Here is a 22,973-nt window from a genome sequence, read left to right as displayed (position 1 = left end):
CCTGATTATTTATTAATTTATCTATTTATTGCTGGGTTTTGACATTGCACCCTGCTCTGGACTTCCTGAGCTCACCTATGCATGCCTTTCACTGTGTCAGCTCTTGTGGCTCCCATCACAGCCCGGATGTGGGTGCTTTTTGTGTCTCCATCTGTATGAGTTCTATGCTTCTCTGAGAGCTAGCACACCCTTGAGTGCCCTGAGCAGCTCTCCATGTGGCCCCTCCATACAGCCTCCTCCAGACTCCTACCAAAGCTCTTGCCCTCCTGTGGGCCATCCGTGCTTCAGCCTTGCTTACTCATTCTATTCTCCAGGCTCCCTACACATGAAGGCCTCCCTTCCCCATAACCCAGCACATTTCCACAGTTCCCTCCCACTAAACAAAGCCATTGAGATACCTTCAAGTGGCTTTTCCCCATGTCCTACTAGGCTGCTGTTCACTTAGGGTTTTTTTTTTTTTTTTTTTCAGTTTTTCCTTTCTTCTAGGCTTCCCCTTATTTCTTTGTCCCTACTGTCAATTACAAGTTTTACAACACTGAAAATCAGGAGAAAAGTGCTTTTGGCCATGAGCTTGGAAAAGTCAAGTTACTTACCACTTAATGAATGAGTGAATACCATCAATGGTAAATTGGTTATATTGTTAGCATTGCACTCGCTCATCCTTAATGAAATATATTAACTGCCAGTGTGGAAGTATTCCAAGGACTTCTCACAGTAAACAAGGAAGGTTACAGTTGCAGTAAGTAAAATAATGTAGTTCTTTAGTCATCTAGGATTGACAAAGGGAGTTTTGACACAGAGAAAACTACTTTTTGAACTACCAAAAAGTTATGAGGTCTTTGAATTCTCTTTTCAATACTGTGTGGGAGCTCAAATATCTATAGAAACGGTACACCAATTATTTTTTAATATTTAACAAACATATTATAATTGATATCTGCCACTTACCTAAATTTTTGCACATGAAAGAAACATGATATATTGCAGCAGTATTATCAAGTCAAAGGAAACAGGGAATGGCATTTTTTTTGGCATGTTAGTTCAAAGCAAAAATTTAAGACATTTAAGACTTTTCTTAAGTAAGAATCTCACTTTTGAAATCATGGCACAGCCTTTAAACAAGAGCATTCCTTTCTCTGGAAGACTCCATGTTGTTTTATTTGGAAGACTGGAGGATGCTGGAGGCCAGCATACTCACCTGGCCAATAATACATGTGGACCTTTCTTTTGGCCTTGGTCAGAGTGACCCACAGAGGCTCTGATCCATTCCACCACAGTGGCATCAAGCTATCTCTGTTAACGCCGATATCAAATGACTTATTGGTGCTGGGATCCCACATGTAGTTGCCAGTCATCTGATGGACTTCACAATGACGACCTGCATGAATGAGAACACAAAGCTGTCAGATTTTTGTGGGTTTCTTTTTTTTTTCTGAATATAAAAGCAATTCATACTCATTTTGGAAGTCTAGAACATCATCAAGATTTTCTGTTGATTCCTTAAATTATAGATCTTTCTTCTTTTTTGGACTGTACTATAAAAACCAACAATCTGGTGAGATGTCTACTAATTGACTGAGGATGGGGATCCCATTCGGAGAGGCCAGGCAGGCAAATTTAAGCTGTTTTAAGTTATAATGAGGATGTTGTACATAGTGTTAGGCTCTCAGTTCATGGCTTGACGTCTAAATACCAATCAAAATAGAAACAATTGATTTCTGGGAGACCTGGGATATGTTCTCACCCCACAGCTCTCTCTGCACTGCTTCCAAATCCTCCTCCCACACGATCAGCACCTTAACTGATCTCGTGTCTGTTCTCTCCTCTCTTGAGTCAAAGGGAGTTATTTCTTCAGTGCTGAACAATGATGCAATCTGTGACATTTGGAATAGGATGGTGGAAAAGAATACTCAGCTTTGAAAAACAAAGCCAGAAAACAACTCTCCAAATAGACTGTTCTATAGAAATGAGGGCTGGTACTGAGGGGCACAGCTCAGTCCCAGAAGAGAAGCCAGAAGCAAAAGACGCAAGCGTTGGACTCTTTTGAAATATTAGGCTTAAATTATTTATTTTGGAGCAATCTGTTACATCTTTAAAGTAAAAATAACACAAACATTGGCAAGTGCATCAAAAATTACTGCAATTTTAGTGAGCGTCACTTGGCACTAGTGTGAAACGGGCTTCACTGAACTCCCTAACTGGGCTTAATCAAAGTGGCCTTTTTGTTTGTTTGTTTGTTTGTTTGCTGTTTTGTTTCTTTTGGTCTCTTTCTCACCAACATTTTATTTTTAAACAAAAACAAAAAGAAACAATAAAATACGATTTTGAAAATTTGGACACTGAAACTAACACAAAGGAAAAACCTTTCATTTCATCACAGAAAGCAAGGCATTCTACAACTGACACCTGGAATTTAAAACTCAAAAACCTAAACACAATGGTTTTTGCCCAAAGATCTCCTTGATCTTAACTAAAGCTTTATATGTGGGTTATTAATTTTTTTAAAAAACTAAGATATTGAACAATTCTTCCAATGGTTAAGGAACTTTAACTCACATTTATTAAATGTTCATACATGTACAGTCATATTATTATACACTGTAACAGGCAGAGAACTTGAAATAGGAATAAATGGTCCCCATCCTTAACACTCAACAGAAGGTCTTATACAGGAAAGAGACGTATTTCCTAGGATGGAGGCTAGAAAGGGACCAGGTTGCAGGCATAACTGGAAAATCATACCCATCCTCACCTACCATGTTACAGGACACAACTCCAAGTATGCACCACCCAACTCATTAAGTAAGAACATACTTCTTATTGGTTCAGTTATATGAAACTTCAAGAGCACTCTTATAACTAAAATTTAATTTTCGCCCTTATTCAAAATAATTATTTCCATATCAAGAACTTTTGTCATCCTGATGATGCTTGTTTACCTTTCACAGGGAAAGATAATCATGATAGCATCCAATGGAATCAGTTTTTCCCAGTATATGGTCTCTGTCACCCTCCCAAGTGTAGCGAGAACATCTCACCTGATGATGCTGATATGAAGGAAACTTTTCAGAAATGCAAAATTGGAAGTGGATATGAAAGGTATTACTGAGATCACTGACCAAAAAAGAGCTCTCAACTAACCATCAATGAAAGACCAGAAAAGGTAGGGATATCAGATATGGGAACAATAGGAAGTTACCCAATAGGCAACATCTCTGCCTTCAGATTTGAACTGTTGAACCATTTTAAACCCAAATACAAGCTAAGGCCTCCTGTGAAGTAGTTTTCAGAAAATACCAGATTTAAAGCAGCAGGAAGTAAACAAATATAATTGCTGAAGAACTCGCATATCTCCCAAACCACCCAGTGTCATTTAGTACATTTCTCCTCCTCTCTATTCATGTGCAGGACTCTGAACCCCAAAGCGTCCAAACTCTTAACCTCCTTGACTCTCTGCCCTTGGAGTAAAAAACTGAAACCCAGACAGCAACAGAGACAAAGTCAGAGACAAATACAAGATGGGCAAAGACAGAGTCAGAAAACATTTTCCTAGAGAATTTCTATATCGTAGAGCTCTTCAACAAGAAAGTCATCTCAAACTCATATTCAGAAAGTCGGTTGTTTTGGTGGGTTGGCTCACTTGAAATCAGAAGGTGTGTTCTCAAAGGCTCAACTGCAGATGCTATCCCAATCCCCAGGGGTGTCCCTTTGTTCTGGACCTTTCTGAATCCAGTAGGAAGACATATTTATACCTTCTCTCTTCTGCCCCAAATCTCCTCTCCTAGCTGACTCGACCTCCCTTCCATGACTACAGTAGGACTGACGGTCTCAGCCTGCTCTTATTCAAGCTGATTTTCTTACCTATCCTCGCTCTTTGGCTCTTTCATTTTTGTTGCCTGGTTAGAAGCGGTGGCTGAAAGAACAGAACAGAACAAAACAAAACACAGCGTTCTCACTTCTGCAGCCCACAAATGCTCATCTCCATGCTACTGCCTGACCCATCTCTATTTTTGTACATCTGCAAATCTTCTTGATTTTTCTCTAGTTTGCACTTTGCAAACAGAGCTTTGCTACAGTTTGGTTATTTGACTCTTGCTTAAGGATTTGGTAGAAACTTCCCTGACTCCGTCAGACAATACAATCTCAGGTGGTATTCAGGAATGAGAATCAAAGGACATCTCTGTGGGTCTTTAACATTTGAGCTCCATTGTCTCTGAGAGAGCACATGGAATAGCTCCCTGTGTAGAAGTGCCATATTAATGTCACTGAATACGACATTTTCATTTTTTATTTCTTATAGTCTTATTCACTTGTGTTCTGATGTAATTAATGACCATCTCTAGAGCTTTTTTAGCAAGCCTGAACAACTCTGCACCACATTATATATTTCCAATGGCAGCTAGCCTTCACATCCTGTGTCTTCTTTTACTTCCTTTACTGTTTTTTAAAAAATTCATTCAACATGCCTGCTGTGGTTTGGTTAGGGCATGGCCCCCCAAGTGTTTGTGTGCTAGAAGCTTGCACTCCATTGTGGGGTGTTAGGAGGTGGTGAAACCTTTAAGAAGTCAGGCTCAGGGGGAGGTGATTCAGCCAAGGAAGCTCTGCCTCTGGAAGGAAATCGTGTAGTTTTCATAAGATGAGTTATTTCTCAAGAGAACAGGTTATTGTAAAGTACAGCCACCCCACTTTCTTGACATCTTTGGCATATGACCCTTTTCCTTTCCACTTCTCAGCTATGTTATGCTGCAGCTGGGGGTGGTGGAGACAGAATTACCAGAATGCTGGTACCAAATGTTTGGATCTTGCGATAATAAGCCAAATAAATTTCTCTATTTTGTAAGTCATGCAGAGTTAGGTATTTTTTATTGTAATACAAAAATGTACTAATACAATGCATTTGTCAAATAATATATAGCTGCTAGACATGTAAAGATAAGTCTTCATTTTAGACCAGTTGGAAAACAGTGAGGCACCACAAACAGGAGCTCTTCTATTTACTAAGTGTATAATCTTGGACAAGTAGCTTAGACTCTCTCAAGCCTCATTTTCTTATCTGAGTAATTGTTGTGATAATAGCTATTATAAAATACAGTATCTCTTTTGCATGGAGTATGGGACTATGAAAACGCCTTTGAAAGATGAAACCATATGAAACTATCTTAATAATCAGTGGGAAAAATAACCATTAAAAATGTGGTCAAAGCAGCATAAGATAGCATGCACTTGTAATCTCAGTTATCAGGAGACTGAGCCAGGACTGTCATGAGTTCAAGACCAGCCTCATCTATAAAGTGAAACCCTGTCTCAAAAAACAAAAACTGAAACATTATCAAAATATTAACATTGTTCTTACTGTCAATTACAACTAGTAACATAGACAAATGAAGACACATAATAAAACGATGAAGTACTAGTATACTGCAACTTCAAACATTGAGAATTGGAGTTTTATTTCTTAGTTAAAAACTTAACAAAATGGTTTGAATAGTGTTCACTTTCTTCTAGACCAAAACACAATATAACGTTTTTATTATGCTTTGGTGGATTGTTACACTCTAGGCTTGTATTAGCTTCCAAAATTTTATTCTTTGTGCATTCAATGCCATTAAATAACCTCATAAGTTCCTTTTACATGAGGTCTTTTGCTGGTGTCACATCCTCAAGGATATCTTCATCCTTTTGGTCACAACTGCTGTCCTCATTGCTATGGCTTGGATATTGTTTTCTCACCAGACTTTTATGTGCAGGAAGATTGGTCCCAGGGTGCAGGCTTGGAGGGGACACAACCATTAAGAGATGAGACCTAGAGGAAGTCACTAGGGTCATGGAGGCTCCATCTGATCAATAGGCTTGTGTGACCTCATGGGAGGGGACTAAATCTCCAGTGACTGGATTAGTTCTTGGGACAGCACATTGTTGTAAAGTGACAACACCCCTTGCCCTAGCCCCTTCTGCATGTGGCCATCTCCCTTTCCACTTTTATATTGTGTATTTTAAAGTTTTATTAGTACATATTTTCAGTATATGCATTTTACAGTCATCTTGGGGAGTTGGCACACATACACATTACATTTTATTTCTTTTTTTAATCCCCTTCCCTTCCTCCTCCTCTAATTTTCCTTTCCCTCTCTTCATTCTTGCTGATATCATTAATCTTTTTTTAAATCTTTTTACCGGTACCGGGGATCAAACTCATGACCGCCTGCTTGCAAGGCAGAGCTTATGCCGCTGAGCTAAATCCCCAGCCCGTCTTAATGATATTATTATTAACATCTTATTTCATGTTCATGGCAAAAAAAAAATCACATTGGTCACAAGGTAAAGGGCCTTAACTAGACACCAGAAAGCAGGTGGGCTGGACATCCCCTGAAGTGGGATTTGAGAGATCTCATGGTACCACTCACATCTCAGAAATGGAGAAGACCTCAGGTGGCTTCCTCGTCTAACTTTTTACCTGTAATTTCAGGGGTTACAGGAATAACTCGTGCATTTTATGTACTTTAGGTGTGAAGGGGTTGAACATCTGACCCAGGATACAACTATCACAAGGTGAGAAGGGTGAAAATCCAAAGAAAAAGGTGACCTCAACCTTGATTTCTTGGCTTGTAACATAATGTACCTTAAGCTTCACTTTCATGATAAATAGATTTAGTAGTTACATTTGTACTCTGGAACACAAACATATACTGGTTTCAACAAGATGCTCAGCAATTTTTTTGCCATTTTATTTATGCCTCCAAACATATATGCAGAAAAACAACTGCATAGCTGATTGTATCACTAAACAATCAGATTTTATGGCCAATGAAGAATTTCTTGATTATAGCCATGCATCAATTAATGACAGGAAAATGTCTGAGAAATGCATTGGTAGGTGATTTCATCATTGTGTGAATATCACAGAATGTACTTCTACAAATGAAGTCATCTATGACATCTCTAAGTGATATAATCTTATGGAACTAGGATAACTCAAGTAATCCATCACTAACAGAAACGTCATTGTGCCATAAGGACTGTATATAGAAGTCTTCTTACTTCCTTGTGTATAATCACCTTCAGAGACAGATATTACTCTTTAATTTCTAAAAGTCATTCATTTTGTTTTTCTGAGGTCTATGAGTGTTCCATTAGATTACTGGGGCTGTGTCTACCAAACATCAAAACCAGCTGGTCAAAAGAGAAAAATGAGGTGGTATTTTAGGCATATATATTTAGTTAAAATGTAGTGATGTAAATACAGGTTACAAAATACTAATAAGATTCTTGGGAATCATTCTTTTATAACACAAACATTTTTGCCTAGAGGCAGCACTCAGCTGAGAGTCTAGTCCAGAGTTAAAGGCCAGCCCTGAGTCTTCCTGTTGGAAATCTGCTTTTTGAATCATGCATGACAGGTGTGGGGAGCCTGGCTGCAGCCAATCAGTCCATATCTAGGAGGTGGTGGCAACATCAAGCAGGTAAAAGGTATGCAGTCAGACAGCAGTTTGGGTAGGGTCGTTCCCACTCTAGCTGTGGGAATTGAGACTATCCTTAACTTCTGAAAGCTTCACCTTTTCTATCTCCAAAATAAGAATATTAATACTACCTTGATTAGATTGCAGTGAGCATAAAATGGGGCTGAACTATTAAAGACACCCCAAAGTATCTTTGCCCAGCCTTCATTGGACCCTGAGTTCAAGCCTAGTGTTATAAGCAAGAGAAGGAAGGAAAGAGTGGGGAGAGGATGGGGAAGAGATGACAGTCAGTGCTACCGCGTTCCAGATATTGTTCTAAGTACACCCCTTATGGGTGTACGTGTTCAACTTTTAAACCCAGCACTCCAGAATGATGTTATTTAAAAACTGAATTCTTATAAATATCATCTTACAAATATTAAAAGGAGGTCAATAGAATGATCCTTAATCTAACATGATTGGTGTTCTTATGCAAAGAAGAAATTTAAACATAATGACAGAAACACACAAGGGAAAAGATGTGGACAGACTCAGGGGGAATACAGTCATCTATAAGCCAAGAACTGCTAGGGAAACTAAAAGCCGACAGGATCAAGGCGGAATCATCCCAAGTCCTTCAAAGGGCATGTAGCCTTGCTGACATTTGGCTTTCTCAGTTTTGACCTCCAAAACACAGAATAAATTTCTGTTGTTCTAAACCACTAAATTTGTGACACTTTATTATAACAAGCCCAGGAAACCAATATAGCATTATTCTCAGAATAGCCTAGGGGGACAATCCTATTATTAGGCCCTTCTCCTTTTATAAGTAAAGTAACTTAAGTCCAAAGGAGGTGGTTTGCCAAAATCTCACACGTGTCATACAACAGAGCCAAGCCATACAACTCAGGCAGCCTGGGCCCAGAGTCCTTACTCCTAACACAGTATATGAGTTGACACTCAATACAGTTGTTCCCCAAGGTTTCATTCATGATAATATGAAATGGAAAAGTCTAGAAGTAAATAATCCATATGTTTTAAGTTGCATGCCATTCTTTACTTGGACACAAGCACTGTGGTGCTGTGACAATATATGTATCTCATAAATAAGACAGCTACTAAATCTTAACAGGTGGGTAGCATATACACCAGGGATACATTGGGCAAGGAATAATTTGTGTTCCCTGTCATGGAGCAGAAGGATCTGAGATTTCATCACACAAATCAGAATGACTTCCTGGGAGTGGTCAACGATAATACCTCACAGGTACTGCATCATTTACCTTCCTTCATCTCAATATGTAGGCATTGTATCATCTTGTATCCTCATAAGAACAGCGAGTAGAGCATAGAAAGAAATTTTGAGAAAGGCTACATTCACATAACTTTTCTTGTAGTATATTATTATAACTGTTATATTTCATTATCAGTTATTAGTGTTGATCTTACTATACCAAGTTTATAAATTAAACTTTGTCAAAGGAATATATGCATGAAAAAACATGGTTTAATACTACCAGTGGTTGGGCTGGAGATATAGCTCAGTGGTGAAGTGCCTGTCTGACAAACTTAAGATCCTGAGTTCAATTTCTGATACAAAAAAATACTATCAGTGGTTATAGGCATCCCGTGGTGGTCTTGGAACATACCCCATATTATGGCATGTGTATAGACGTCCTCCCAAATCCTCATGCATGCATAGGTGGATCTAGGATGTGTGAATATGGATTATGGCTGCAGGATAACTGGATTGGTCTACTGATTGGGTTAGCATGACTCTAGGTGTGGCTGAATGGATTCACTAAAGAGAAAAGAAAAACCCTGGGGTGAGTGGCACCCAACCAATAGGCTTGTAGGCTGAAATAAATAAAGAGGGGAGGGGACATTCTGCCTCTTCCCTGCCCTGCCATGGGCTGTCTCTCCTCTGCCATGCCACATTGCCTAGGAGTCAGTTGACTATGGACTGAAACTTTCACAAACTGTGAACTAAACTAAAGTGCTCTTGCTTTAACTTGTAGGTTAAGTATTTTGTCCCAGCAATGAGAAAATAACTAGTATATCCCCCTCAGATAATTCCCAGCACTTAATATGCCTTCAAAAAAAAAAAGAGTAGATGTTATGGTTGCTGTGCTTACTAATCTGCAACCTAGAAAACCTCCGCCTCCCAGACAGGATAAATTCAGGGGAAACTTCAGGCTGGGTGGTGAGATCCCAGGGCTGAGCCCACTCAGAAAGCACAGTCTCTGGCATTCCAGGGTTGAGTTAGATTCTGGAGGGATGAAATCCATAGTCTTAAATGTAACTCTAAGAGATGGCATTATCCTCACTTTTCAGGTGAGTGAACGACAGCACAAGTGGCTGAGTGGCTGGGGAGAAGGCACAGTTCTGGCACAAAGTTAGGTCTCTCTGATTCAAACTCTTTACCTTTGTGGTCACCACCACTGTTCCTATCACGCCATCTCTTCCATTCACAGGCCTTGGTCATCATAATAGCAATTGCCTTATGAATTAGGTCTAATTCAGACTTTCAGTGAAGAGAACACACAGAGGTGCCCAGATCTGCACAATACCAGACATACTCTTCTCTCTTGCAATGAACTATAGCACACAAAAATTATCTTAAATATCTCTAAAGGAGGGAATGCTGTCAGATACACAATCCTAACAAAAGAGATGGTAATCCTAGCTTTCCTCTCCCCTGGAAAGAATCCAGCTGTGGAAAGAAAGGCTCCAAAGGTTCTGAAATCTAGGGTCTCAGGTTAATGGTTGCATTTTAGATTGAATGTATATACATCGCTTCAGATGACATGGTTCCAAGAAGTATCTTTATATAGCAGATTCAGAGCCAGGAAGCTTAAGAATCTTAAATAACACAGACTTTCAGACTACTAGGCTCCTCTGGCTACTTTTCCTTGAGGATTTGAAGAGTTTAAGGATTAGTCAGACACTCTTAGATTAGTGAACTTTTGAATGACTACTTTCCACTCAAGAGACATGGAGGGATTAACAATCCATTGCTCAAGCTATCTGATTTACAAATTGAAATTTGCTTTGCAGATCACCTCTGTTAGGAAATAACATTTCATTTTCTCAACTTACTCAAACACAGATCTTGAGTAGGTTAAAAAGGTGATTTCAAATGAAATATGCAAGATTAAATTGAAAGAAAAAGTTCACAATTTGCACTCTGTAAAAGCAACTGATGTATGTGCCAGACACAAGTCATGATTAGAGTCTGAGTCACAAATATTGCAAGACCGAGATAACAGGCTTTGATTATAGTGTGAAGTGTGGGGACTGCAACAAAAATAGCCCTAAAATGTTAAAGGGGAGATATTTTTGATTAGAGACATGCACTCTCATAGTTTTAAGATCACTGAACTAAAAAACCATACTCTTTAATTTTACTTAATTCTTGAAGTGCCCCCTAACATGGTGCAAATCCATAACAACTAGAATATTGTAAAAGGAAAAAAAATCATTTCTCTGAGTGAGAACAAAAGTGTAAGTTTTGATTTTAAATGTTTATACTGTTATAAAGCTCTTTTTAATCAAAGCTCTAAGAAGTTTCCAATTTACTCCATCTTTGCCTCTGTGCAACATTTGAAAACAGCTGAATTATTACACAGAAAATAAGATTTTTAAAGACATACCATTTTGTTGAGTTCCTTTAGTGCCTTCAAAGGATGGTAGATCCCTGAAGGGAGACATTTCTTATTTTAAGCACTCCTACTTCTATATGTGAAATTTAGTCAAAACCTCTCTTCTGAAGCACATCCACCCTCTTGCTAAGGTAAAATTTCCATCTTCCATCTGCTGAGTTTCCTCCTCTCCCCCAGGAACACAGGTTGGCTGCTGTCCTCACACTAATGAGGCTGGTGAATGGCAGGACAGGTCCTAACCCTCACACACTGCCTGGCCGCAGGTGGAAGAGTCGCTCCATCTGACACTAAGGGCAGCAGGATGCCTCAGGACCTGGCTGGGGCAGTGGTGGGGACTGGGAGACAGTTTAATGCAGTCAACAAAAGGCACAGCGAGGTCTTGGATACACGCCATATTCTCCAGGCAAACTTCTCAGTTGGTGTAGAACCCGGATTGACCCAGGGCTGATCTCTAACAAAAGGGTTTATATATTAAATTATTACTGGACACACCATTAATTCCAGGAGCTGATAGAAAATGATGAGACCCAACCGCTTAGTGTAGGAACTAACAGTTAATTTCAGTGGCCCAGATTGGAAGGAACCAACTAATCAACCAAAATTAATTTTTCAGCAAGAAGCCAATAAAAGAACATTTCTTTCTTTCTTTCTTCCTTTCTTTCTTTCTTTCTTTCTTTCTTTCTTTCTTTCTTCCTTTCTTCCTTTCTTCTTTCTTTCTCTTTTTCTTCCATCTTTCCTTCTTTCTTTTATTATTTTTGCTTATAAACCATAAACATCTATTACTCACAGTGGAGTAGGCTAGACGTTGAAATCAAACAGCAGCAGATTCAGTCTGGTGGGAGCTGCTCCCTCAGGAGACAGGCATCTCACTCCGACCCCACCCATCAGAAAAGACAAGAGGCCCTTTTGAGTCACTACATCCACTTGTGAGTGCTTCGCCCCCGGGACCTAGTCCCAAAGGCTCCACCTCCTAACACCATCCCCTTGGAAGTAAAGACTTGCAGGAGGGGTATGACATAAATATTCAGAGCATAGCATTTGTTGATTTTTAATGCTGTCAGTATTTTTTATTAGTACATTATCTTAGTACATAATGCGTACATCCCTTGTGGGAATTAGTACATGTACATAATATATCTTCATTCCTTTCTTAATCCCACTTTTCCTTTCCTCTCTCCCCTTCCATCCATCTCTTGATTCCTTTCCTTTTTTTCTTTTATACATGGTTGCAGTACATGTTTACATGCCTTGTGTGGAGTTGGTACATGCACATGACACATCCTGACACACCCTTAATTTCTTTTTTCATCTCCTTTCCCTTCCTTACCTCCTCTCTCCCACTACCTCTTGATACTCTTTTTCTTTGAGAAATATTTGTCTCACAAACTTGCTAGCTTTTAATTTGGTCTTTTTTTATAATGAATATAAATTAAAATATAAATTATATGACATAATATTATGGTCTCAAGGTACATCCATTACACCACAAATGATTCAGGATTATCTTTCTTTATGACACAGAAGTAATCTATTGTGTATAAATAGCATATTTTCTTGGTCCATTTATCAGCTAATGGGCATGTAAGCCACTTTCAAAATTTAGCTATTATGAATTGTGCTGACATAAAAATGTTAACACTGTAATATAATATCTTTAATTCTTTTGGGAAGAAACCTAGAAGGAGAATACTTGGGTCAAATGGACATTCTAGTTTCAGTTTTTGAGGAATCTCCACACTGATTTCCAAAGTGGTCACACCAGTTTACATTCCCATCGACAGTCTGGACAGCTCCCTTTTCCACCTCCACCTCCACCACAGCCTTCTCAGCATTTGTTATTATTTGATTTCTTGATGCTGGCCATTATTTCTGGGCCTCAACATCCTTTTAATTTTCATTTAAAAGTCCTAAAATCTCTCTGAGATTATTTTCTTCTTGTGCTTATTTATCAAAGTAGGCCTCAGCAGAACAAGGGTGCATCTTGGGTTCACTATTTCTGCCTGCCCAATTCCTCTTGAGTTGTGAAACTTTTCAATCTTTCACATGGGAAGAAATACTATTCATATATTTTAGGCTGTTTGTGTGGTTTCTCTGCATGGAAGGGTAAATATTTTTCACTTTTATTGTGTCTTCTTCACAAGCAAAAATCTGTTTAGTTTTAAACTATTTAATGTAAGCATATAATGTTTGTTACATCCTATACATTTTTAAAAACTCATTTTTGTCAATGTGGATGATTTTATTTACTACTGCTAGAAGATATGAGGTAGGTATGATGGTGGCCTGAAGTCACAGCGTGGGCCATAAGTGGTCACGAAGAAATGAGATCAGTCTCTTAAGACACGAGAGTTAACGTTGTCACTACAGCTAATGTCATCACTGTAACCACACTTTATATTTCCCAATTGATAATTATTAAAGATCATCTTATTAACAGAAGTGCCTGGTGTGAACACTGCACTACTCTGACTGATTGGTGTGTGTCATTTTTCTTGGATGTTCTTAACATATATAAAATATGCTGGGAGATAATTTCCCTCATGGATGAAAGAATAACCCAAATGAGCAATTTGTCACTTTGCTAGCAGTGAGAAGTATCTTTTTGATGTGGTAGTTGCCCAGTTCAAGCAGTAGACAGCACTAGCACTAGGGAAGCCTTTTAAATTAAAAACAGAAACATAAGGTAGGATGTGAAGGTAGAAATTCAGGGCCAATAAGAAGCATGTAGCCTCGCAGAACAAATTTTGGAGCCCAGTCAATGAAAGTTCAAATCCTGTTTCCACCACTCCCTAGCTGTGGTACCTCACACAACTCGCTGAATCTAGGTTTTCCCATCGGAGAGGGATTTCCCCCCTTTTTGCGGTGCCAGGGTGGAACTTGATAAGCTTTGCACCTGGCAGAGTGGAATGATTTCAGGTGGAATGATTTTCATGATTTAGTGCAGTGTCCAGGGACACTGAAGGCCCTGAGTGAATGCATACTAACAGCAAGTCAACAATATCAAAGTATGCATTTTTTATGGTTTTCTGGGAGGTGAGGCAGATTATTTCTTACATGGTATTTACACAGCATCTTCGAAGTCAAACTCTCAAATCCCCTTGGAGGAAAAATAAAAGAAGCTTTACTATATATCTGCTTTGCTCACGAACAGGGAAGGTGGGAGGATGGCAAGACAGCTCACGATACACTCAGAAGAAACTGGCCGGATGTGGGCCTCTGGATGGCTGAGAACGCTTCCTTCTTGTGCTTGGGAAATGCCTGGTCCGCCACTGCCCTCTACTGGCGATTAGAATGCTCCCACTCGCAGCCTCTCCCAGCATCCTGTCGAGATGCTGCTGCACCAACCCTGTGATCCATTTTTGCATCTTCCGGTTTGAGGATGCCGCAAGGTTCAAAGGATTCTTGGAGCTGCCTGTGAAGATGCTAAAAATGCCATGAATATAGACAGAGGAGGAGCAAGGCCGGCCACCACACATGCTAGAGTGGTCGCCCTTAGTCACGGCAACAAAGTGAACACTGCACCTGAGAAATAAGGCCCAGGGCATTGTCCGGAAGTCTCCTCTGTCCGCATCCTCATTCTCCTCTCCACTCCCACTCCAGTCCCCGTTTTTGCTTGACTTCTGTGTTTTAAACTTTTGCTTCATATTTGGTATTTATTAGCCTTGACCCCGGCTCCTTCTCCCCTTCCTCGTCTTCATTTCTCTTTTGGTTAAAATCAATGATGTTTTTGCTCCAATTTGTAATGGTCATGGCAGTGGACATTTGACTCCTAGTGCTCCTTTGCCCTTCTAGGAACAACTAATTCTCCTTCAAGAAATTCCTCTTCTCCACTCGAGACCTACCCAGAAGACTGCTTGTCCAGGCTTCTCTGGCTATTGAGACAGGTGAGCATCCAAAATGAGCCAGAGAGGGAGCCCAATGCTGGCCAAAGTGACAATTGATCCAGGATCCAGGCTGGATTTTTAGTCTAGATTAAAAATTCTCCATTATGGAAATTTTCAAAGGCAGCAAAGGACAGAAATCTCATCCCAGCACTGACTCTGTGTCCCTTATGCCAAGAGAATCAATTCTTTTTGATGGTCAAGCTGGAAAGAAACATCCTCAGTATGCATATCTGTGCCCTGGAAAATCAAACCCTGGCTGTACCCAGGGCAAGAGAGACAGCAGAGGGAGGATGAGGGAGGTAGAGAGAAGCCCTTAGTTCTGCTCCCCCTTCACCCCCAGACCCTTCCTGTGCTTCTGTGGGGCAGAGCCACCAGAGCCTCCTCTCACTCAAAATACAGGTGCTGGATTTCTGTTGCTTGTTTCATTTTATCTTGTCCTGTGCTCGTCTGCCTGCATCAGTCACCAAAGAGTGACCATCGGTCTGTGGCGGCATCTTTCTGTGGAGCTCAGAGCACTTAGGCTGTGCCCTAGCTGAGAGGCCAATGAAAACCTTTGGAACCAAGATGCTGGCCCTCAGCTGTGCAAGGCCGGAGCACGAGGCCTCAGCAGCGTATCTTTGCTCCATCCCACAAAGTTCACTCCCTCAGCAAATCTCACAGGAACTGCATTACAATGTTGACAGCCTAAGTTTATTCCCCCTGAAGAACTTAGACCCAACTTCAAAACTCTCTACATGGAGATTTTCAAGTGTACAACAATAGAGTGATAAATAACAACAAACACCAGGAAGCTCTGGCTTCATAGTTCTTTCTCACCACATAGGAGCATTTTTTTAAAGCAAATCCCATGTGGATCCTAAATAATAAATACTTCTTGCTTATCTCCAATACTGAAGGTCATTGCAAGAAAACTACAGTCTTGTTACCACACTCAACAAGATGCACCATAATTTCTTAGTGTCCCTAAATACCAGTCCATGTTCAGATTTTCCTGATTTTCTTAACAATATATGTACAAGAAACTTTGGAACTAGTGGGAGAAAACTATAGACAAAGTCATAGGTCCAGGCAAGTCATAGGTCCTGAACAGGACTCCAAAAATACAAGAAATAGTGTCAAGAATCCGTAACTATACTGATGGGTTCTGCTTGCATGGGACTCTGCCTGGTTCTATATGATGGCAGTTTGTCATGGTGCTGACCCCTAAAACAACAGCATATCTATCCTACACTGACTCCTGTGCTCATCTTCTGGTCCCAAAACAATAAACTGTCTGTCGCCCTTTTGCATAATGCCAAAGGTCCTCCAATTGCAGTCCCAATATTCTCTCAGGTGGTCCCCAGCCCCTTTGTCAAAAAGTCCTCCAGTCCTCTCCCAACGTGATGACCTGTCTGCTCAGGTAGTCTCCGCCCCATCCTGATCCCATAAAAGCAACTCCTAGCTTGATCTTCTTTGGTGTCCTTGCAAACTCTGCACTCTTCCCGCGCCAGCAATAAAGGCTTTTTCTTACCTCTCTCTTTCTTTGCCTCTCAACAGCACCAAAAACCTAACATACACCAAATTAGAAAGCTTCTCCACAGCAAAGTATACAATTAACTGACTGAATGGACAGCCCAATGAATGGGAAAAAAATCTCTGCTACTTTGTTGATAGTGGAGTAATATCTAGTGTCTACAAAAATTGTTTAAAAATTAACCACCATAAAACAATGAATCCAATAAAAATGGACAAATAAACCAAATATTTCTCAAAAGAAAAACATTCACATAGCCAAAAAGTATATGAAACAATTTTTGACAACCCTAGTCATCAGAAAAATGCAAATTAAAACTGCATTGATAGTCTTAGAGCTTAGAATAGCTGTCATCAGAATATAAAAACCAGTAAATGCTGGTTAAGGAACAAGGAACCCTCCTGTATTGTTGACAGGAATGTAAGCTAGTACAGTCATTACAGAAATCATTATGGAGATTCCTCAAAAGAGTAAGCATAGAAATATCATTTGATCCAGCTATACTAGACCCAGGCATATTCTCAAAAGAATCACAGACTGTATGTTATAATGATAGCTACATACCCATTTTTCTAGACAAGATTCCATAATAGCTAAGCTGTGGAATCAGCCTACATGCCCATCAACAGATAAATAAAGAAAATGTATATACATACAAATGTGGAATGTTAAAGAATAATGAAATTACATCATTTGCAAGAAAATGGATGGTACTAGAAACCATCATGTGAAGTAAAATCAGCAACTCAGAAAATCAAATACTGCATGTTTTCTGTACTTTGAAAAACCAAATAAATAAATAAATGAGAGAAGACAGGAAACCAGGAGATAAACTTCTGGAGACCAGAAGAGGGTGGGGGGGGGGCATGGATGACTCAAATAAGTAAGGCATGTTAAATGCATATATCGACTTCCCAGAATAAATCTCATTGTCATGTCATGGTATCATGTACTAATAAAATAGAGTGAAATAAAAAATACCTCTGTGCTCATGTTTTCTTCAAATCATCACCTAAACAAAACCCGCATGTTGTATCTGGTTATGTCTCTTAGTTTCCTTTAATCTATCATGTTTCTCCTCCAGTTGAGTTATTTATTATTTATCCGCTATGTATTAATTGAGAAAAGGGGGTTGTTTGTCCAAAAAACATTCCACATTCTAGATCTGGCTGATTGCATCACTGTGATGTCATTCACATATTTCTTATCCTCACTACTGCACTGGTTTAATACAGAGGATGATATCTGATCTGGAGAATCAGGTTTGATCCCGTAGACAAGAATCCCCTGGAGGTGGTGCTGGCTGCTTGCCCTCAAATCACACTTCGTGCCTCCTAATGCCCACTAATAAGGATCAGTGAGTTCCGATGGTCTCTTCCCAGTCCATCTTCTGTACAATTTCCCACTGCCTTCACCTAATGGTTGTAGCAATCACTGATGATCGTCACCGCCATCTCATCCTTCCATTAGAGCTGCAAAATCTTGCCCTTTCTGAATGAAATTCTTCTTTGGAAACAGGCAGGATTTGGGGAGATTTTTGTTTGGGTTTTGCATCTCTTACCCTGGAGTGCATGGGTGCCTCACCGCTCTGTTGCTGTGTAAGAGGCACCTCAAACCTTTAGCAGCTTAAAATAGCAATAGTCATTTATTCAGCTCACAAATCCGTGAGGAAGGCATATGCCTCTGCTGAAAGTGGTGTCAACAGGGGGAGCTCAAAGGCTGGGGGAGCCTAAGAGCTGGAAGGTGGTGCAGGTCATTGATGTGGCTCACCAACAGGTGAGGACCTCGATGGGTTACTACTGCTACACCTGCTGTGTCCTCTCCACATGGCTGTGTGGTCTCCCCACTGCATGGCAGCTCTGTCTAAGAAAGAACATTAACTGGTGATTTCTTACTGTTTTGTTTTTTTTTTTTTTTTGTAGTTCTGTATTGCTTGTACCCCTACACGGCTTTGTTTTGTTTTGTTTTTTCTCTTTTTCCTTTTAAATAAAATTTTTTAAAAAAGAAGAAGAAAGAAAGAACAATGAGAAAAAGCTTGGCATTTCTATGACTTTCAGCCAGGAGTCACACAAACATCTACTGTATCCATTGGTCTGAATTGCCCCAGAAGTCCATTAGGTTCCAAAAGGGGACATACCACGTGATGGGTGATTATTAACGAGCACCGTATAAGGAACACTTAGAATGAGATTTGCTGTGGCATCTTTCCTTGGACAGTACAGTCTGAGAAAAACTCGTTAAGGGATAAGCATTAGAACCACATACATCAATGTGTGTATGTGTGTGTGTGTAATCATACTTCCATCATTTAAAAAAGAAATTATTCTCACACTGTATTTATATTTTAACTCCAGTTCTTGCACTGGTAGGGTAAGTGGATGTATTGATATAGTTACTTACAGACTTGTATGGTCATGTAACATGCTGTTTAAAATGCTTTTCTTTAATGCAGTGTTTTGGGTGCTGGGACGGAGAAATAAACGACAGGGAAGAGAGTTAACAAACATGAACTAGTAGAGAAGACAGGGCAGGAAGCTGTGAGAAGGTGGTGAAGTTGAGCAATGCAGAACCCCTGGAGAAGGTGATGCCTTGGCTCTGGGGGCCTCGGAACACGTCTCTGAGGACAGGAGGTGGCACTGAGATACATCATGGATAACGACAAAGAGGCAGCCATGGTGAGCCCCAGAGGGACAAGAGTGCTCTTAGAAAGAGGAACTCGGGGAGCTTGGGAACAAGGGAGTGATGCTGCAGAGGTAGGTAGGGGCGGACACCACGTGTGGATTTAGATTTTACTCTGGGGGGCGTGCTGAGGGATTTTCCTTCTATCAAGGGACTTCTAGGAGCTTTAAGGATTATGAGTGTTTGGAGGGAGAAGCTTCTTGTTCCTAAACCTTATGAGAGAAATTCAGCCAATAGCTCCATCCTGAAGCACCTTCATTCTCCCCCAAGTGATGAAACTTACATTTCCTTCCTTTTGCTGAACTCCCTGCCCCTCCTTGGTGATGTCAGGCTGGTCACCAGTCACCACTAGTGGGCATAAGGACTTCAGCATAAACAGTCTCCTGTCTCTCCCACACCACCTGCCATTTGTGTGGAGGATGAAACCAGGATGGAAGCGGGGAGATTGGCAAGGAGGTGAGGTGGCATGGACCAAAGGCAAGCAGCGGGCACTGTGAGAAGGAGCTGGGCTCCTGTGGGTAATTATGTTTGCTCCACCTTCTCCTCTTGAGTTTAAGGCTAGAGGGGGATTCTATCCTCCAGTCTTACTGCCCACAGAAGGCCGATACACATTGATGACTCTAAGATATGTCACGTGGTCAAAATGGTTAAGGTAGAAACTAATCAGACTCACATTTCAAAATATAGAGTTAAAAAATAGTGATCAAGAGGGTGGAAAATTTTGCACTCATGCCTTACTACAGGAAGCTCATAAGCATGCCCTTTGCTGGAAGAATAACCCAGTAATATTTACCAAGGACCTTAAAAAGTGTTAACTAAATGCTTAGATCCAGTAACTCAACTTCTAGAAGATAACCAAGGTAAAACCAAATGAAAGATGGGATTTATGACCACAGACATTCAACATAATGATAGAAACAGTCTGAACAAAACCAATAGCAATGTTCAACCAGATTTTGCTCATCATCCTGGACACAAATGATATCGATTTGAAATTCTCTTAAGGTAGTTCATGCACAACTGTTTGGAGTGAAAGACTGAGTTATGCTAAAAAAGAATGAGGACATTATCTTTGTTATGTGGTGTGTGTGTGTGTGTGTGTGTGTGTGTGTGTGTGTGTGTGTGTGTGCTCATGCACTTAGCATTTTATTCTAGGAATTTTGCCATTCTCCCAAAGGAGTCAAGTGGCTAAATCTGAAAAGTCTGAAAATGTCTAAGGAAATAGAAAGTAGTTTTCCTACTTACATGCTGGCAAGTCACCATGGGAAATCTTATTCCCAAAAGAAAGAATTAAAGTTGAAAAAGGTCTTAGACTCAGTAGGATTTAAACACTCACTCATTTCCAGAGTATGTATGATTCTCATGGTTCAGTGTTAGACATGGTGAAAAGCACAGGATTAGGAACACACGAGCACAGCTTTTCAGGGTTTTATGACATACTATTGAGCATAAGCAGGAAGAATGTCAGCCAAGGTATACGTGGAAAATATCCAACACACTAAACCAAGCAGTGAGGGCCTTTGCCCGTGATCTACTCAAGGACAACACTTAGTGGTTTGGTCAGAGTATCCTGAAGATTATCATTTTTATAATCCTGAAGAAAAGAGACTTGAGGAAAAATCTAATTCAGTTAGAAATTAGTATAATTTAGACAAGAAGGGAAAAAGATCATATGAACACACTCTACTGAATAATAAAAGAGAAGTTCTTAGAAGACGCTCTAAGCACAACTTTTGAAATGAGAGAGAAGAAACAAGAGAGGATACAAATAGATTTATTGTAGTCAACTCCAAAATAACAGATGAGATCTTAAAGCTTCAGCCCTTAGCCAATGAAATATGCAAGGTGTTATGTACCTCTAACATAGGTAATAATAACAAATGATAACCATCCAAGAACAGCAACTTTTATTATATGCCAATCACTGTCCTAAGTGATTTCCAGAACGACCACATCAGCCTTCTGTGGCATATGCATTTTACAAAGCGGAGAGCAGCAACCCAGGTGAGAAAGGAATGGGATGAAAAACAGAGTGAATGTGTTATATACATGCACTAACTTCTCAAAAGGAACGTAAAACTACGTACTGCAAACACGTGTACTAATAAAAAATTTGAAATTGAAATAAAAAGAGTAAATGGCAGAAAAGCTTTTGCTTCAGCTCACTATTGCAAGGGGTGCATTGTATCACACCATTGCAAAGAAGCAAAACTATTACTAGAATGGAAATCTACACATTATCAACATGTAGGTCAGTAACACGGTAATCTCGATAAATAAAAACTTTACCTATAACTGGAGATTTTGAGATGAGTTACTGTTCTGAAATATTGAGATAGTAGAGATTCTTTTACAATCAGAATGTTTTAGTATGAGAAAAGACCCCGGGAGTAGATTACCTGGGCCAGATCATCTATAAACTATCACACCACAGTAACATCTTGTCCCACCAATGGCACAGAGCCAGATGTACACAAAGGTGCCTGGTGTATGTGGGGCAGTAATAAAGTAAAAGAGAGGTTCTGAACAAACATAGTCAGCACAAAACAGTCTTATAAGCCACATAACATTCTTGTTTCTACTGAACAGAGATTTAGATTCAGTCAGTATCCCAAAGTCATAGGATAGAATTAGCAGTCTGACACCAGTGTGCTGACTCCAGATGCCGCACCTTTGGTCAATAGATCGTCTTCTCCAAGCAACATCTTCACCATCACAGCTAACAGGTTTCAAATACCAAGTCTACCCCAGCTAGAATAGGAAGTACATTTCCAGCATTGTTAGTCTTATTCCCACACCAACCCTGTGCAGCAAGTACTACCACTATTTTCTTTTTTAATAGGCATTCTAGTTACTTTTCTCTTGTGTTGAGACAAAATGTACAACACTCAAGGTTAGAGGTGGAAAAGTTTATTTAGTTCAAAGTTTGTAGATGTTTCAGTTCATAATTGGCTGGCCCCGAGGCAGGTGGCACATGATGGGCAAACAGTTCATGGCAGCAGGAAACAGCAAAAATAACAAACAAGAACAAGAGAGAAGGCTCTTCCTGGCCTTTACATTGTATTCAGCTTACTGGGATTAGGGTGGTGCCAATCCAATCAATGAACTGATTCAGAAATAATCACCTTAAATCCCAGTACCTTAATCCCAGCATTACACTATGAATCAGTCATACTCTAGATTCAGTTACCCAAAAAAAAAATCCCCATCTAAAACTGCATGGGGCTTTGGGGGGCATCTAGACACAAAGCATAACAATAGGTGAGCAGATGGAAGCTTGGACAGTTTAAATGGCCTGCTCAAGACCATTATGTTAGCATAGTCATTCTGGAGTAGAGCTTTTGAGCACAGTGCCTTGCTGCCTCTCCAAGCGGTCACAATGAAGTTCAGGAGGGGAAGATGTCTTAGTTATGTTTTTCACTGCTGGGACAAAATACTCTACACCCAAAGATTAAGATAGAAGGGTTTGTAGAGATTTCAGTCTACAGTCAGCTGGCTTTAGGCTGAGAGGCCTGGCAGAGGAGTAACAGTCCATGGCAGAGCATGCAAGACAAAAGCAATCAGATGGCCTCTCATCTTTCCCTTTATTCCACTTGGGATACAAACCAATTGGTTGGGGTCACCCACACACAGGATGTGACTTCCCATTATCCACATCAAGAGCTCTGCTAAGCCAATCTACACCCTAATATATACCCACACACTCTAGATCCAGCCACCTCCAAAAGGCTACACATATGCAAACATAAGGCTTTGGGGAATATCTAACTGCAAGCCATAACAGAGGACTTTGCCAAGG

General features: G+C 40.1%; 1 protein-coding gene across 2 annotated transcripts in view; it reads right to left on the bottom strand.

Annotated features, from left to right (window-relative positions):
* Enpp6 (ectonucleotide pyrophosphatase/phosphodiesterase 6) overlaps positions 1-22,973 on the bottom strand; it is a 125,399-nt gene that overhangs the window by 75,224 nt on the left and 27,202 nt on the right. For both annotated transcript variants that reach the window (XM_003469173.4, XM_013151608.2), the window contains exon 2: positions 1,199-1,378. In XM_003469173.4, coding sequence (XP_003469221.1) covers positions 1,199-1,378 — 180 coding nt within the window. The remainder of the gene's footprint in view (positions 1-1,198; positions 1,379-22,973) is intronic.

The sequence above is a fragment of the Cavia porcellus genome, unplaced genomic scaffold (genome assembly GCF_034190915.1).
Source record: "Cavia porcellus strain 051 isolate PalLab524CR breed Dunkin Hartley unplaced genomic scaffold, mCavPor4.1 scaffold_24, whole genome shotgun sequence".
NCBI lineage: Eukaryota > Metazoa > Chordata > Mammalia > Rodentia > Caviidae > Cavia > Cavia porcellus.
The sequence above is the reverse complement of the archived record's forward strand: the minus strand, read 5'-3'. Positions and strand labels throughout refer to the sequence as shown.